Source organism: Sapajus apella, unplaced genomic scaffold, assembly GCF_009761245.1.
Source record: "Sapajus apella isolate SASKATOON/1434 unplaced genomic scaffold, GSC_monkey_1.0 scaffold90, whole genome shotgun sequence".
Classification (NCBI taxonomy): Eukaryota; Metazoa; Chordata; class Mammalia; order Primates; family Cebidae; genus Sapajus; species Sapajus apella.
Window position 1 is genome coordinate 2,920,272 of NW_022437030.1, and position 16,522 is coordinate 2,936,793.

At 50.3% G+C, this 16,522-nt stretch overlaps 1 protein-coding gene across 3 annotated transcripts in view; it reads right to left on the bottom strand.

Annotated features, from left to right (window-relative positions):
- The window catches only part of ZNF423 (zinc finger protein 423), a 359,366-nt gene that overhangs the window by 228,501 nt on the left and 114,343 nt on the right, over positions 1–16,522 (bottom strand). For all 3 annotated transcript variants that reach the window (XM_032255644.1, XM_032255643.1, XM_032255647.1), the window contains one exon: positions 6,917–7,117. In XM_032255644.1, coding sequence (XP_032111535.1) covers positions 6,917–7,117 — 201 coding nt within the window. The remainder of the gene's footprint in view (positions 1–6,916; positions 7,118–16,522) is intronic.

Here is a 16,522-nt window from a genome sequence, read left to right on the forward strand (position 1 = left end):
GTGTTCCCCAACCCCTGTAAACTGATTTTGTTTGTCCATCCTCTCTATCTGGTTTGAATGTTTCTTACTGGGTTTGCTGCCTGGTTTTTATATATTTTGTGGCTGACATAAGCAGGACCATTTCTTGCTCTGTGTTTTCTAACTGGAAGCTGTCTCCATGCAAGAAAACTCTTAATGGTGGGTTGGGGGGGGGTGCGGGAATATCAATTGTGCTCAAGCCCCCAGGCCTTTTTTGAGATGGAGTTTTGCTTTTGTTGCCCAAGCGGCACCACAACCTTTGCTTCCCAGGTTCAACCGATTCTCCTGCCTCAACCTCCCAAGTAGCTAGGATTACAGGCATATGCCACCAAGCCCGGCTAATTTTGTATTGTTTGTAGAAAGAGGGTTTCTCCATGTTGGTCAGGCTGGTGTCGAACTCCCGACCTCAGGTGATGATATGCCTGCCTCGGCCTCCCAAAGTGCTGGGATTACAGGAGTGAGCCACTGCACCTGGCTTCCCCTAGGCCTTTTACACTGTGTGAAGTCAGCTGACACCAGGGCCCCACGCTGCTCCCTGTGGGCAGAAGGAGCTCACACCCTGCACTGTGTATCAGGCAGCACAGTGCCTGGCCCTGGCCCCAGCCCCACGCTGCACGGCCCAAACACAGCCAGCTCGAGGGGCGCCACAAGTCAGTAAGGCAAGGAGCCCCTCACGCTGTTGGAACAAGAAAGGGGCCTGAGCCGGCACACAAAGGCAAGCTCTGGCCAGCCGGCAGACAGCAGCGCGGCTGGCAAAGGTGCCAGCTCCACACAGCCCCAGCCCTGTAATTGGGGCCCACAGGTCGCTCTGGCCACAGCTGAACAAACCAGGGTGTAATTAACTTTCCACCCCGCTTGTTACATAGCAGCATTTCACCTTTGCCAGAAAAGGAGGGCCTACCTTTCACAGGGGCCAGGGAAACACTCTTTGGTCCCAGTCCTCAGGAAGGGACAGCGGAAAGGGGGGCCGCAAAATTAACCCACCAGGAACACATTTTTGCTGTTGCTATTTGAACAAAGTCCCCCTCTCGTTTTTCTGGAAGTTGAGCATTCAAAAAAGCCATCTGGAGTTTAGTTTGAAATTGCTCACAGTCCCCAGTCTGTGTTCTCAAACACAGGCAAGCTGTTCCAACCTCGGAGCTTGCCTTTACGACAAGATCTGTAACCTTGAGCAAGATCCTCCAGCTCCCTGAACCTCAGTCACCCAAGTGCAAAATGAGAACAAATGCTGGAAAATAGTGCCTAGCTTTGGGAGGCACACGCAGGAGGATTGTCTGAGGCCAGAAGGTCATGACCAGCCTAGGTAACATAGCAAGACCTTGTCTGTACAAAAAAATTTAAAATGAGCCAGGCGTGGCGGGGCACGCCTGTAGTCCTAGCTCAGGAGGCTGAGGCAGGAGGATTGCTTGAGCACAGGAAGTCAAGGCTGCGGTGAGCCACAAATGGCACCACTGCACTCCAGCCTTGGCAACAGAACAAGACTCTTGTCTCTTAAAAAACTAATTAATTAAAAAAATGAAGACAGTGTTTTGGCCACCAAAGGTGATTGTTATAAAGACTAGGCCAGATGACTCATTCATTCAACAATCATGTTGGATTCTATTCCAGCACTGGGCTAGAACATAACAAGGAACAAAACAGGTATGGCTGGTGTTCTCATGAAGCTTAATAGTAGGAAAGGAGGTGGGTGAAAGACAATTACAGGAAGGGATGAGCACCCTGGACTGTGTGGGCATGGGGGCTGCAGAGGGCCAGCAAGGAGGGCTGCAGGGTATGTGTTCCAGGCAGAGTCCCCTAGTGCCTGGTGGGCAGTAGGCACTGAAAATACAAAGAATATCAGGACTACAGCCCTCGCTGCCGTGTGGAGGACGTAACACCTGCTCACACATTTGCCCCCCGCACAAGACCGCCAGCCCCGGGAGGACAGCATGCATCCCATCTGCTTCAGACCCACCTCCTTATGGCCCGTCAGGAGCCTGGCCCAAGTCAGAGATCGGGGAATGGAGCTGAAGGCAAGACACCCATGCTGAGCTCCAAACTAGTCTTGAAGGCGATTTCTATTCCAAAGCAAGTGCCTGGAGCCTACAGTCTTACTGCCTACAACAAAAAGCCAAATCAGGCCAGCAGTCCCTTTAGCAAAGAGGCCAAGGACCCCAAAAGCTGTCAAGTGCTCCAGCCCTGGAGACCTGGGCTGGCACGTTCCAGGACTGGCACAGCACAGACGGCTGCTGACAGCCACTGCGGCCACTCGGAGGAACGGCACGAGGAAAGTCAGGTCTCAAGCATGACAGTGCACTGGGAGCTCCCACACGGCCTCCAGCAGCCAGCCTCTTAATTCAGGCCAAAGCGGCAGTCAGCCTAGATCGCAATATCTTTAAAAGGGAGTATTTGTACCAGGAAGCGATAAATCCGGACTACAGGCCCACAGGTGACTGGCTTCAGTGAGCACATAAAAAACACGATCAGCCCATGGGCGAACCAAACCTTTCGCACCTCCTTCTACGGTACCCCAGGCAGTTCCCAGAGAAACTTCCTAAAGCAGTGCAAGTCCTCCTGGCTCCTAGAAGATGACAATAACGCTCCCTGCTACAGCTTCGAGAACCAAATTTGCTTGACCAACACTTCACAAGTTGTCATGTTATTTGTTCCAGTGCAATTTGAATCAGTGAGACCTGAACTGACAGGGACTTCCTGTCCTCGGCAGTTCAGACAGCCACCAAATCGTTTGCCATCTCCTGATTTGGTGGCCACAAATGATGTCTCCACTAGAAACAGACAAGCCCATCACACTTACCAAGTTGGCCTTTATCTACACCGTTGCAAAAAGCCTCATCTACAGACATCTTAGTCTAAATTTAATATTTCCATAGGGTATGAATGCACTGCCTGCAACCAAAGCTTTCGGCCCTTGAGCACTGCTATTTAAAAGACAGAGATCCACCCCCCACCAAAAAAAAAGAAAGAAAAATGGCGAAGATCAGGTAACAACATGGGAACCCGTTCATAATACGTCACATGACAAACGCAGACCATGAAAACGTGTGTGCTCACAACCCCAAGCATGCAAACGTGTGGCATCCCATGGCCAGGGGCTGGAGAGGAACAAAGAAAGATCAAACAGACATCAGGGCTGGAGAATGAATGGAGAGGACTGGATTTCTGCTCTTTTCAGTCTGTGTCATAAAAATGCAATGTCTGATACCTTATGGGTTTAAGGTTGGTTTCTCCTCAGACACAAATGAGAGAGACAGAGAAGAACAGGACTTGATGGAGCTATCTGAGATCTTAAAGCCCATGCTTCAACAGCTCATGGGCCCCGTATGCCACTCCTGCTGAGGAACAACAGGCGAGGTGCCTTCTCAAGCTCCGAACTGGAAATGAGGGCTCCTTAGTTCAGGGGCTGGGCCCCAGGTTGGGGTGGGGGGGCTTCCATCGTGGTCATTCTGGCATGAGGCTCCCCTCCTACCCCTGAGGGATGAGCATCCCCCCACCTCAGAAAACCCCAAACCCCACCACAGCTAGTCTCCCAGATTCTGAAGGAGCAAAATGCTGCCCCCAATCTCCCCCTCACCACCACCCCAACTGCCACAGAAAGAGAGTCAAGTGCTCACTCTGCAGAAGCAGCTTTCAGGAAGAGCCACATTCACGGTCACCATCCACAAAACACACCCCACCACCCCACCACACAGCATTCTTCCCAGAAGGCCAACAGCTGGCAAGGGCTGACCCTACCAGGACACACCCATTGGGGAGGCACGTGCTGCTCCACATGCCAGCAGTGACAGCCCCTGTGAGGGGGAGGGTTGTTCACGCCCCAGGTGACAATTCCTAAGAGCAGACCCTCTGCCCTAGGCCCAGCTGGCAGACCCTCTGGTTCCCCCACAAACATCTGCAGGGCACCATGGCCTGCCCAGCCTGTGCCCAGCACAGCCCTCTCAGATACAGTGTCTGTTGGGCTGTCAAGTGCCCATATCTCCTCCAGAGCGTCCACGCCACAAGGGCAGCAACGTCCACCCATAGCATCCCTAGCACAGTGCCTAGTGCATCATGGGGTTGGTGACTTCTATCGAGTGACCAGCGGTGTGCGTCCAGCAGACCCATGGCCAGGGGAAGCCTGCAACTGCATGTTCATATCACTTCCAAACCTTTAAACCAGAGGCCAATTTTCAAACAGCATCTTCTGCTAAAGCCCCAGGTATAAAACAGAGTTTTAAGGTGAATCATTCTGACTGGACTGGACATCAGAGTCCCCTCATCTGACAGGCCCCAGTACTCACCTCCTATCCCCCGAACACACCACACCATAGCCCTGAGATACCTCTGGGAACACAGTTCGAAAATCACTGCACAATGGAAGGGTGTGAAAGCATTCCCGGTAGGAACTGTTTTGAATAATACATAACGCAATTCCCGGTGGCTTATCCCATCCTTGGGTAATCCTAAGAACCCTAGACCTGGGAGAAAATAACTCCTCACACGTCTAGGAAACTATCCCAGGCTTGGGTCACGCCTTTACCAGGAGGTAATGAGTTTCTCAGGGATGCTCTTAGGCAAGGTTGTTTCCTAACTCTTTCAAGGAATTTCTGCCTCCCTTCCGAAGCGCCAGGGTTTGGGGTATTCCTAGCTCTTGCATCCCCATGGAGGTCGTTAGGAGGGTCCTGTTAGGGCCAGAATGTTGGCAGATACAACCAGCATCAATAAGGACAAGCTGGGGACCCTGCAAACAGGGCTGCCGTGGATTTCAGCCAGAGTCAGAGGCTGAGAGAAAGGTCTGCCACTGGGAGAAGGCTCCTTCTCAGGACCAAAGCACAGTTAGCTCCCAGTTCTTATTTCCGGCTCAGACCCCCACATACAGCCCAGTTTCCCAGTTTCCTTTCTCCACCTAGAAATGCCACCATTCTTAAAAGTGAGACCGAGCCTGGGCGTGGCTCACGCCTGTAATCCCAGCACTTTGGCAAGTCGAGGTAGGCGGATCACCTGAGGTCAGGAGTTCAAAATCAGCCTGGCCAACATGGTAAAACCCTGTCTCTACAAAAATACAACAATTAGCTCGGCATGATGGCAGGTACCTGTAATCCCAGCTACTCGGGAGGTTGAGGTGGAAGAATCACTTGAACCCGGGAGGCAGAGGTTGTAGTAAGCTGGGGTTGCGCCACTGCACTCCAGCCTGTGCCACGGAGCAAGACTCCATCTCAAAAAAAAAAAAAAAAAGAGACTGAAAGACAGGAGAATCTCCTTGATTTGACGGACCGGAGGAAGGGGCAGCCTCTAAGGGCTGCAGAGACTTAAGAAAGCACAGCTTAGCAGAGGGCCTGTGGCCCCACTCTAACAACTACACAGAATGACCTGTTCCCTTGCATTTAGAAAATAAAGAGAATAACCTGTCATTAGATCAATTAGTTGATTGTTTTTAAAGTAAGTGGCAATATTTCATTCTGTTATAGTTAAGATTCCACGTCAATTCTTGGCTAAATCAAAAAATATACCAACATCTATAATATTATTCCTCAAGTAGGATGAGGGTCAATAGCCCAGGGTCCAGAGGAGGTCCTAGGTTGGCCACCAAAGAGCTGTGTGACCTTGGCCAAGCAATCACCTTTCCCTCTCTTTCTTGGGGAAGTGAGGAGACTTAAAAAGCTAACCCCATAGGTCCCTTCCAATTCTGATTTAGAATTGAAAATTAACCATCACCTCTCCCTCTGGTTGAAATATCACAAATTCCAAATTACTAGGGTTTGGATTACTAGATTCCAAAATGGCCAAAACTATAAGATTCCTCTTAGGTCTATTATTATTACTACTATTATTTTTTTTAAATATATGTTCCCTCCAGAGGTTGAGATGGGGACTTGGTCTAGCCAGAGCTGTGCAGGCACAGGTGTCACTAGAGGGCAAATCATAGCAGTTCCCCAAACACTTAGTTTCAAAATTCCAAGATGACATGAGGAGTAGAAAAAGTGAGAAATCTGGGTGCCAATCTAATCCCTACCAGTAAATGTTCCCCTAAACAGGTGATGGGTTCCCTTTAGAATGCTGGCCTGAGGTTTCAGGCTCTCTCCCACAAACCAGCATCCAAGGAGTTTCATCAACAACCATGATGGAGGAAGGTAGCTCAGGAAGGCTGTGTAAGGAACACAGATGCTATGAACTCCCTCTGCAGATTTCAGAGCCTAGAAATGTGTCAATTCCTGTAGCATGGCTGCCACATCCCAGGGAACGCACAGGCCCTCTGGTTCCCACTCCCACCCCAATCACCCCAGACAAACACACATATACACATACAACTCCTGAAGTCTTCAGTAGCTCCTATAAAACTGGTCTCACGCACCCTCTCCAAGACACTGACAATGGAGAACAGAGCTCCAGTCAAATCTAGCAGAAGCAGCTCCCAGCTACCCTTCTCCTACTCTAGAGAAGCGTGAGGTCAAGCACAGAGGTGGAACCTGCTCCCTTTCTCACAGGCTGTCCTTGGCCTTTGAAAGTCTCCTCATCCCATCACAAGCCCTACCTCAGAGCTTACTCCTTTACGCAGCTTTCCACACTTAAGCTGCTTAACTTTGCACTAACAACCTCTTAATTGCTGGGTTTCCAAAAGGCCTTCCAGAAATTCAGAGTGCAGATCCACCTGCTCATGGCCTGAGTACTAGAGCACAGTTTGCGGGGAGGGGGTGCCAGGACAGAGTATCACCATCTAATTCCTGCCTGCCGGAAAGCTGTTGCTTTTATTTTTAATTGTATTTAAAAGGCGGATACAGGGTACCCAAGACACCACAATAAAATGACATTAACTGTAAAATTACATTATTAATTCTTTAATCTCACTTGAGGCTTCAAGCTGTTGCTATGTCCAATTACCCGTGTAACCACCTGTCAGAGTCCCGGGGCTGTTTTGCATTACCTCCAGGACAACGGTGGGCCCGGTGGTCCGTCAGGTCTGCCAGAGACTCGAAGTCCTGCTGACAGTGATCGCAGGTGTAAATTGATTCATCCTCCATGTCTTCATCATCCTCATTTCTCTCCTCTTGACTTGTCACGCTGTTCCTGTCTTCCAGCGCACGGCTGGTTTTCCGATCGCACTCTGGCTCTCCTTCTAGGCCTCCTGCCAACAGGAAGAATACAGTCCATGTCAGCTGATGGGGTCTTGGGAAAGGGTTTTAAAAGAATCGCCCGGCATTTATTAAGATACATTTAATTACTCTACCTCCCGGGGTCCATTATCCTTGACACCTCTCAGTATATTAATAGATGGGGTTTTTTGTAGCATGTGGCGCCGTAATTCTCAACTAGATTCTTTAATTCTTGGTGCAAATCTTCTAGGGGGTTTCCTGTCATCTCCACTCTGTGCACGGATGCTAGGGGTCGTGACCCACCAGAGAGGTGAAAAACCTTAGTATTTTGTCTCCTAAAAACCCAATTCTGTTACACACCTTTTTAGAGCCTCCATCAGCTGTTCCTAACACAACTAAACTTTTAGCTTTCCCCACAGCCTTGCAATTTAGAGTCAGGAGATCTCTTAGCCAAGTTCACCTTCCACACAACAGGCCTCCCAGGGCAGGGACATTGGCTCAGTGCTTTGCAAATATGTCCAACTACGAAATAAAGGAAGCAAACGTTTGAAGAACCATGGATGGTCGAATCTCAAGCTTGAAATGCATCCAGGCTGGGCATGGGAGCTCACACCTACAATCCTAGCACTCTGAGAGACCAAGGTGGGAGGAGTGCTTAAGACCTAGCGTTCGAGGCCCGCCTGGGCAATATAGCAAGACTCTATCTCTACAAAAAAATTTTTTTTAATTAGCCTGGCATGGTGGTGTGTGCCTGTAGTTCTAGCTACTCAGGAGGATTGCTGGAGACCAGGAGTTCGAGGTTACGGAGAACTATGATGATGCCACTGCACTCCAGCCTGGGCCTGGACCCTATCTCTAAAAAATATATAATAAAATAAACAGTGTGTTTAACCCCTCACCTGTGACCTCGTACTGGCCTAGAGAGCGAGAATCAGTGTTGAAATGATCTGGCTGATTTCTTTAAACTAAAATAGCAACTATGCTTAGCACTGCGCAGACAGTGGCTAATCTACAAGGAAAAGCAAATTCGTGACCATGATGATGCCTTGCATTTGTGCTGTGTTCAGTGCTTCTCCAAAGCCACCATTATACATGCACAGCCCCATTTCACAGCCTTGCACATCCTAAACTCAAGGCTCAAGGGATCATATGGTCCACCCCCTGCAGAGAGGAACAGCTTTGTTATTCCCATCTCACAGGTAAGGTACCTGGCATCCAGCCAGAAGAAGCAACACTCCCAGGACCCTATAGAGGCTCAGCTCAACGTCGTGATTCCTGGTCTAGTTCACTTCCCTGCACAACTGTGGGAAATGGAGCACAGCCCCAATCTTACAGATTAATAAGACACAGCAAGAACTTGTAAACCTAAGTGCAAAAGCAGCATGGTAAATATAATGCACAGAATATATCAGTAATCCTAATAAATGTCAATGGATAAAATTTGCCTGTTAAAATGCAGAGATCTGGCCGGGTACAGTGGCTCACACCTGTGAGCACTTTGGGAGCATCCCAGCGCTTTGGAAGGCCGAGGGGGGCGGATCACCTGAGGTCAGACATTCAAGATGAGCCTGGCCAACATGGTGAAACCCCATCTCTACTAAAAAAATACAAACATTAGCCGAGTGTGGTGGCAGACGCCTGTAATCCCAGCTACTCAGCAGGCTGAGACAGGAGAACTGCTTAAACCAGGAGGCAGAGATTGCAGTGAGCCAAGATCGTGCCACTGCACTCCAGCCTGGGTGACAAAGAGTGAAACACTGTCTCAAAAAAAAAAAAAAATGCAGAGACACTTGGATTGGAAAATAGAAGTGTGTGTTGTTTTTTCCCATAGCCCATACTGGAAAACGGATCTACCCATCCAGAAACTAGCAGTGCTGATTTAAATCAAAGAAAGAGATCCAATTATGCATAAAGGTGTTTTTGAAAACATATATGCATATGCAAAAGTGTGTGCATGTGCACTTGTGCATACATGTGTGTACATGCAACATCACAGTTACAGGAAAAGGCTCAGTGCACAACCTGTAAACCCCCGAGGGCTGGGCGCCGAAGCAAGAAAGAGAGACACAAAGCAAAGAATGCATTCAATTCAAGGTGGAAATCACAGTCCTACGAATATTTCAATTTGCAAACAGATAATGTTATAAGGGCTCTGTTTCTCCCGTCTGCACAGAACATGCCCTTCCAAGCACCTGACATCAAGAACCTGGGAACACAAATCAGCTCATCGGAGAGCCAGCTGCTTCCTTCCAAGGCGGGGAACATTGCATGACACACCGCCTGGAACTGCACAGAGGCAGTAAAAATCAATGTTTCCATTTGTGGCCCATCAAAACATCTCTCTTCTTACCAATTAAGGGATGTACAGTTTTTAGGTTCTTTTATTATCAGAATGCGCCAACTCCCGGCAATACAGAAATCCCATTAAAACCAGGCAGCATATTTATCTCAGGGAATCTGATCTGCCGCTGTGGCGAGGGCAAGAAATAGAAAGCAAAGCAATGAGAAATATCATTTGGAGCCTTCGATATTATAAGTCATCACACAACCATGGTTACACAGTCAAGCACCCGTCTCTGAAATTCCTCGTTTACAGTCTTTTCTTAATAATAATAAAAAAATGTCTGTAGAAGGGGAAAATAAAAGAGCCATAATTCTGGCTTTATCTACTATACCGACTCTCCAGATAATAAGTCACAATCAGCACCACACTTGTGCTACTTTACTTAACACACAATTTAATAGACATATTTAAATTATCCCCTCGTTATTTTTTTTGCCGTATTTACTTGGCAGCACTTTCTATAATAGCTCATCTAATCCACAACTGGAATCACAAACATCACAGTGCATTTGATCTCTTTAAATCTGGTACATCCTGTTGACTCGGGAGTAGATAAATCAGAATGTCAACTCTCAGGTTTTTATAAGGCAAAAACCCATAAAGTCATCCAAGAGTATAAATCTGTTTTAAGCAGCTGTCACCTCCCCTACGGCCGGCTACTAACGGGAAGGGAGGGTGGCTGTGCAGAAAGGGATGGACACAGAGGAAGCTCAGGCCACACAAACGCTCAGAACTTATCCTCCAGCTCCCAGGGGGTCAAGAGGTCAGCCAGCCTGATCCTCAGGAAGGCGATGCCAGAGAGGGAAGACTCAGGGGCCTGAGGAAGTTTTGGGGAGCAGGACGTCCCTGACGCCCCAAGGGCCCCTCTGCTGATTCAGCAGAATCAGGCGCTGGAGAACAGGAAGGCCTCCGCCCCAGGCAGGGTTTGTCTCTTGCAAGGCACTTTCATGCCCAGGAGTTTCTGAACCTCACCTTAAGACAAGAGAATAAATGGTGTTATTTTTCCACTTGCAGATGACAAAGCTGAGCCTCTGCAAGGCCACCCAAAGCCATGCCAGGATCGAATCTGCACATTCATGTGTTCATTAAGCAGCACACCTTTCCAGAAGTCCCAGGGCCTGTTGGAGCCTGAACTTTTCCAAGGCCCAGGAGGTGGGAGTTCTGAGAACAGGGAGCTCCGAGGACATCAGTCCTACCTGGAGGCTCTGAGGTTCCTCTTTTCCAGGCCCACCTGATCAGTTGCTCAGTAAGCCCTGGGGATGGAATGATTGGGCCTTCCCTACTCCTCCAACCCAGCCCTGCCTGTCCTGCGTGCTGCCCCATCCAGCCCCAAACCCTTCCCCCAACAGGTCCCTGGACATCACCTGGGCAAACTCAGAGAAGGCAGAGCCCAGAGGCCCAACACCTGCCCTGCCAGGTGAGTCCCATCACAAGTGCTGGCTCATTTCTACGACCTGGGCTAGAAATGCAATTGACCCACTGGTTCCTCCAGTCACCCTGGAGCCCAATGACGCAACTTCAGCAGGCCGAGGAGAAGGCCAACAGCTCAATGCTTTTCTTCAGAGGCCTCCGGGGCTGGGGGGGCTTCCCGAAAACAGCTCCTTTTCCTCATGCTCCTCCCCTGTCCTCCTGGGGGCCGCCTGCAGCAGCATGTAGACAGCCCGCTCAGGGAAGGCCCCAGCCAAACGGACTTCAAATCAGGGGCCTCTCCCTCAGGGCCACATGCACGGGACACAAACCAACCTGGTGCTGTGAACACCAACCTGTCCGTCCAGCTGACAAGATTCCCAACCTCCCAGAGCCCACGCTTTCTACGATGGACAACTGTTTTCTGATGTGTGCACCTGGATCCTTTTGCCCATGAATTAAGCACTCAATGCTTCATCAAGTGCAGGCATCTTACGAGTTTATGCCATCATATTCCCATTTTACAGGTGAGGAAAGCGGAGCTCTGGGAAGTGACGCCACAGGGAAGTGGCGGGGCCAGGTTTCCAGCCCACTGCATGTGACTCTTAACCACTGTACTACATGGTTTCCTCACAGCAAGACACAATGAACACCAGAGCCAGGTGTTGGGGTGTTTGTAAATCGCTTCAAAGTCCCATGTAGGATCCCGGTCATGGCTCCTTCGGTTCAGCAATGGCGCTGCTGACCTCTCTCGCTTATCACCCATCTCCACAGCCTTGCAGCTACCTTTCAACCCCATAAACTGCCAAGTCTCCTTGGTTCAGGACTTCCCACTCCCAGTCTTTGGCAGGAAGATTTCCGTTAAATCTTCACGCAGCTCCCCAGGATCCCTACAAGCCTGGGCATCCAGGGAACTCGGGGCCCCATTACTCTTTCCCCAGGGCTCGCTTCCCTTTGCAGTCAGAGCACCCAGCATCATACGCCCTCATGCTTTGTGTGCTAATCTGTCTACTCTACCTCGCTGTGGCAGGCTGTATTTCCACAGACGGCCATAGCAACATCTCTCACCCCACTTGCCCTTCTGCAGGGAGACCTTGACTCCCCCACCATAAGGAGGGACCGAATTCTCCTCCACAGTCCCCCTCGGGGCTGGCCAGCCTCAGTGGCTCCTTGACCAATAGAATGCAACCGAAGTACTGTTCCAGACTTCTGAGGCTAGGTCAGAAGGAGGCTTGCAGCTTCCCCACCGCGTCTCCTGGGACACTCCCCGTTGGAGCCCAGCTGCCATACTATATAAAGCCCGAGCCACGTGGAGAGAGAGTGCATGGGGCTCCAGTCAACAGCTCCCAGTTTCCAGCACCAGCTTCAGCCATGGGAGCGTGCCATCTTGGACATCCCATCCCAAGGAGGCTTTGCATGACAGCAGCCCCAAATCCCATGCAGCTGCAACTGTGCAAGAAACACCCAGTGAGACTGCCAGCTGAACCCAGTTAGCTCATAGTACTGTGAGAAGTAGTAATAAATTGTTGCTTCAGACCATTACATTTTGGGATGGTTTGTTACACAGCAATGGATAGCCGACCTTCTCCCTCTATACCAGATGATAAGTTCCATGAGGGCAGGAGCTGTGTCTATTTTAGCTCAGTGCCACCTCTCCCACCCCTGGCACACAGATGGACACATAGTAGGGGCTCATTAAATGTTGAATGAATGGATAGGTGAATGAATTGATTGATTGGTTTCAAAAAAGCAGGTCTCTGAAACCCACACAGGTGGAGGCAGAAGGAAGGAAAGGGGCCACAGTGCAGTTTATTGTCTGATGATAAGTATTAGATTGAACCATATAAAGGGGCCATCTTTTTAGGTCAAAAAAGTTAAAGACTGGCAATCTCAAATGGCTCAACTTCACATACGATGGGGTTGCCCTGTCCTGCCAGCTTCTTCCTGCAGCCAGGAGGAAGAGGGTACACCCACACACCAGGAAATACCACTACACCACACCCACCCAAACTCAGCTTCCCTGAACCCAAGATATGGACTTGGAGGACTTTTTATGAGCAATAACAAAATCGAACCTTGATCATGTTTCACTAGAAAGTAGTGAATTTTCAGGCCAGTCTCAGCGGCTCACGTAAGTGCTGTAATCCTAGCAGTTTAGAAGGCTGAGGCAGGAGGCTCTCTTGAGTTTGAGACCAGCCCAGGCAACACAGTGAGGCCCTATCTTTACAAAAATTTTTAAAATTAGCCAGGAATGGTGGTGCATGCCTGTGGTCCTAGCTACTTGGGAGGCTGAGACAGGAGGATCGATTCAGCCCAACTCATTCTGCAGTGAGCCACGTTCGCACCACTGCACTCCAGCCTGGATAACAGAGCAAGAGTCTCAAAAAATAAAGTAAAAGTAGTGAATTTTCCCATGCCGCTGAGATACTGCTCTTAAGAAAGGGCTTGCATTCAAGATGATGACGTTGACAGCAGACAGCGGGCCCTGCAGAAATCCTGTGCAGCAAGAGAGCTGGCCTCATGCCCCCTGGAGGGAAGGGGCAGCAGAGGCCTTGCCAGGGACCGAGGAAGGTGGCACAGCCGCTTCTACACCCCAAGGGGAAGCTGAGCACTGTATAAGCATCTCCTGGTACCATTTTACATTCACATCACCCCATTTCGATGGGCACAGAGACCATATGCGCTAGGTACGATGGATACCCCCACTCTGCAGGTAGGTGCAATGAACTCGCCCACTTTGTCAATGAGGAAAAAAGCCAAGGCTCAGGAGCTCATGCAAAGCACGTGCCAGGAAGGGCAGAGCAGGATTTGTACCCAGATCTTCTGATTCTAGATTCTGACTCTTTTGTTTTTTTAAACAGTCTCACTCTGTCACCCAGTCTGGAGTGCAGCAGTGCAATCGCAGCTCACTGCAACCTCCACCTCCCGGGTTCCAGTGATTCTCCTGCCTCAGCTTCCGAGTAGCTGGGATTACAGGCATGTCCCACCAGCTAATTTTTGTATTTTTAGTAGAGACAGGGTTTTGCCATGTTGGTTGGCCAGATTGGTCTCGAACTCCTGACCTCTGGTGATCCACGCTCCTTGGCCTCCCGATTACAGGCGTGAGCCACTGCACCCGGCTGATCCTGACTCTTAACCACTACGTGGAAAGGCAGAAAGGGAATGCCTGCGAAGTCACGGGGCAGGGGACAGCTGGCTGGGTCCACTGCCAGGAAAAGGGGAACGGGGAGAGGCCCCAGGGGACCAGAACGCCCACAGGCTGCCAGGTCTAAGAAGAGGACATTTCCTACCTTCTCAGCAGGGCTTCGTGAGGTCATGAGCCAGCGCCGCCAGGGCCTCTCTTTCCCAAGGGCCAGCTAGGAGAGGATCAGCCAACGAGTGTCCCTTCCCTCTCCCCCCCTGGCCAGCACGCAAATAAAAAAAAAAAACTCTCCAAGAAGGATGACTCTTCCTCACCCTGGTGTCCTGGGAGTCAGCTAGCCAGCACGAAGCCCTGGGCACCCTGAGAACCTCCCAGGGACCAGCAGGGGTCCCACCTCTGGAGCCTCGTGGCCAAGTATACAACATGGAGGCAGGAAGCCGGGAGCTGCTCCCATGCACCCAACAAAGAGAGACCCAGGGCAGAGCTTGAGAGGTGAGAGACAGACCCGGGTCAACAACCACACACACATTCGCCCATTCTTTCCTTCATTCATTCCACAAATACTTATTAAATGCCTACTGTGTGCCAGGCAAAACACAAGCACATTTGCTACAACATAAAGAGTGCTCCCGACCCTATTTATCTTGGCAGCCTCAAGGCCTACACAAAGGCTGGCACAGAAAAGATGCTTAATAAATATGGGGTGGGTGAATGAATGAATAGATGAATAAATGAATGCCCAAGAGGATACGCTAAGGAGTAAGGGCCAGCATCCTGGGCTGGGGCTGGTGAGGGACCCAGGTTCCAATCTTAGCTCGAGTACCCCTCAGCCCCCCACCATGAGTGACCTTGGCCGAGGCACGTCCCTTGCCTGAGCCTCTGCTTCCTCATAGGCCCAGAAGGAGCCTGAATATCATGAACCCCATCCTCTCCGACCTCACAGGGTGGAGGTGGGGCTCACCTGAATGCATGGCCACCATGGACTGGCACACAGCTCAGCTCCTCATCAGAGGTTACAGGAGCCTTGTGGGGTTTCAAGGGGATAGGGGAGGCCAGAGCAGAGCAGGGTTGGTTGGGAGGAGGAAGGGTGTGGGGGAGAGGGAGACCAGTGGAGCTGAGAAAGCAGTGAGAGAGCCAGGAACGGTGCTGGGTGGGTAGGCAGTGGAGTCAGTGGGGTCAGCAAGCCCTGGGATGGTTCTCTACCTCTTAATTCTTCTCCCAATCAGATTTGAATGGGAGACCACACCATTCACCACCACAGAAAGCAAAACCACCAGCCGGCACGTTCTAGGCACACCCAGAGGTTACCAGAGAACCCAACTGTACAGGAGCCATCAGAACACTGGGGTAGAAGAGTGCAGTGGGGCTGATGGCACCAAGTTGTCGAAATAAAGGCAGTCATTAAGTAACGACACACACAAGCAGCAGATGGCTGGATGCACATTCTAGGGACTATCGGGGATGACAGAGAAAAAACAGAAAAGAATTACAGGCTCTGAGGCCAGCCTCTCTGGGTTCAAATCCACATTCCACCATTTAGCAGCTGGGGGACCATGAACAAGTCACTTGCCCTCTCTGGGACTGGTTTAATTAAGTCACATTATTTTAATAAGGTGATATATACAAAACCTGATGCTTGGCTCACGGGACAGCTCGAGACAATGGAAGCTGGTGAGCACTGTCTTGCTGCTGCATTATGATTCAAAGCAACACATGCAGCATCGCATGCAGACAAGAGTTGGAGGCGTCAAACCCGGAGGGGTCTGGCACGCTCCTGAGGCTGCAGGAGGACGAGAAATGTCAGGCCACAGGCCCTCCTGCAAGGCACGAAAATGTCCATGAAGACCAAAAGGAAAACAAAAAATCCTCTCAACTAGGAGAGGAAAGTCCTGGGTCCAGGTGCGAATCCTCCTCTTCCTAGATTGTGCAACCCCAAGTAAAGGTACGAGTCACCTCCTCTGTGAAAGGGTGTGCTCCGCTTGCAATTCACAAGCCCATTGTTCCTGTGCCCGCCCCCTGTAGGTAGCAGAGGGAATAACAGTTCAGGAAGACACCTACCATTGCCAAGGCCTTACCCTGGAGCAACATGGGTTTTTTGTTTTTTGGGTTTTTTTCTGAGACAGGGTCTTGGTCTGTCATCCAGGCTGGAGTGCAGTGATGTGATCTCAGCTCACCACAGCCTAGAACTCCTGGGCTCAAGCAATCCTCCCACCTCAGTGTCCCAAGCAGTTAGGACTACAGGTGCACCACCAGAACCAGGTAATTTTTAAAAATTTTGTAGAGATGGGGTTTTGCTATGTTGTCTAGGCTAGCCTCAAACTCCCAGCCTCAAGTAATCCCACCTCAGCCTCCCAAAGTGCTGGGATTACAGAAGTGAGCCACTGCACCCGGCCGACATTTATTTTTTGTAAATAAAATACATCCTACACCCTCACAGCCTGCAGGTTTGCTGAAAACATGTTCCCGAGGGCAAGATGCCTTTTCTGAACCTGGGTGCCAGGTCAAAGCTCTGGCTTAGCCGCTACTCAGTGTTGGCTTGGGCCC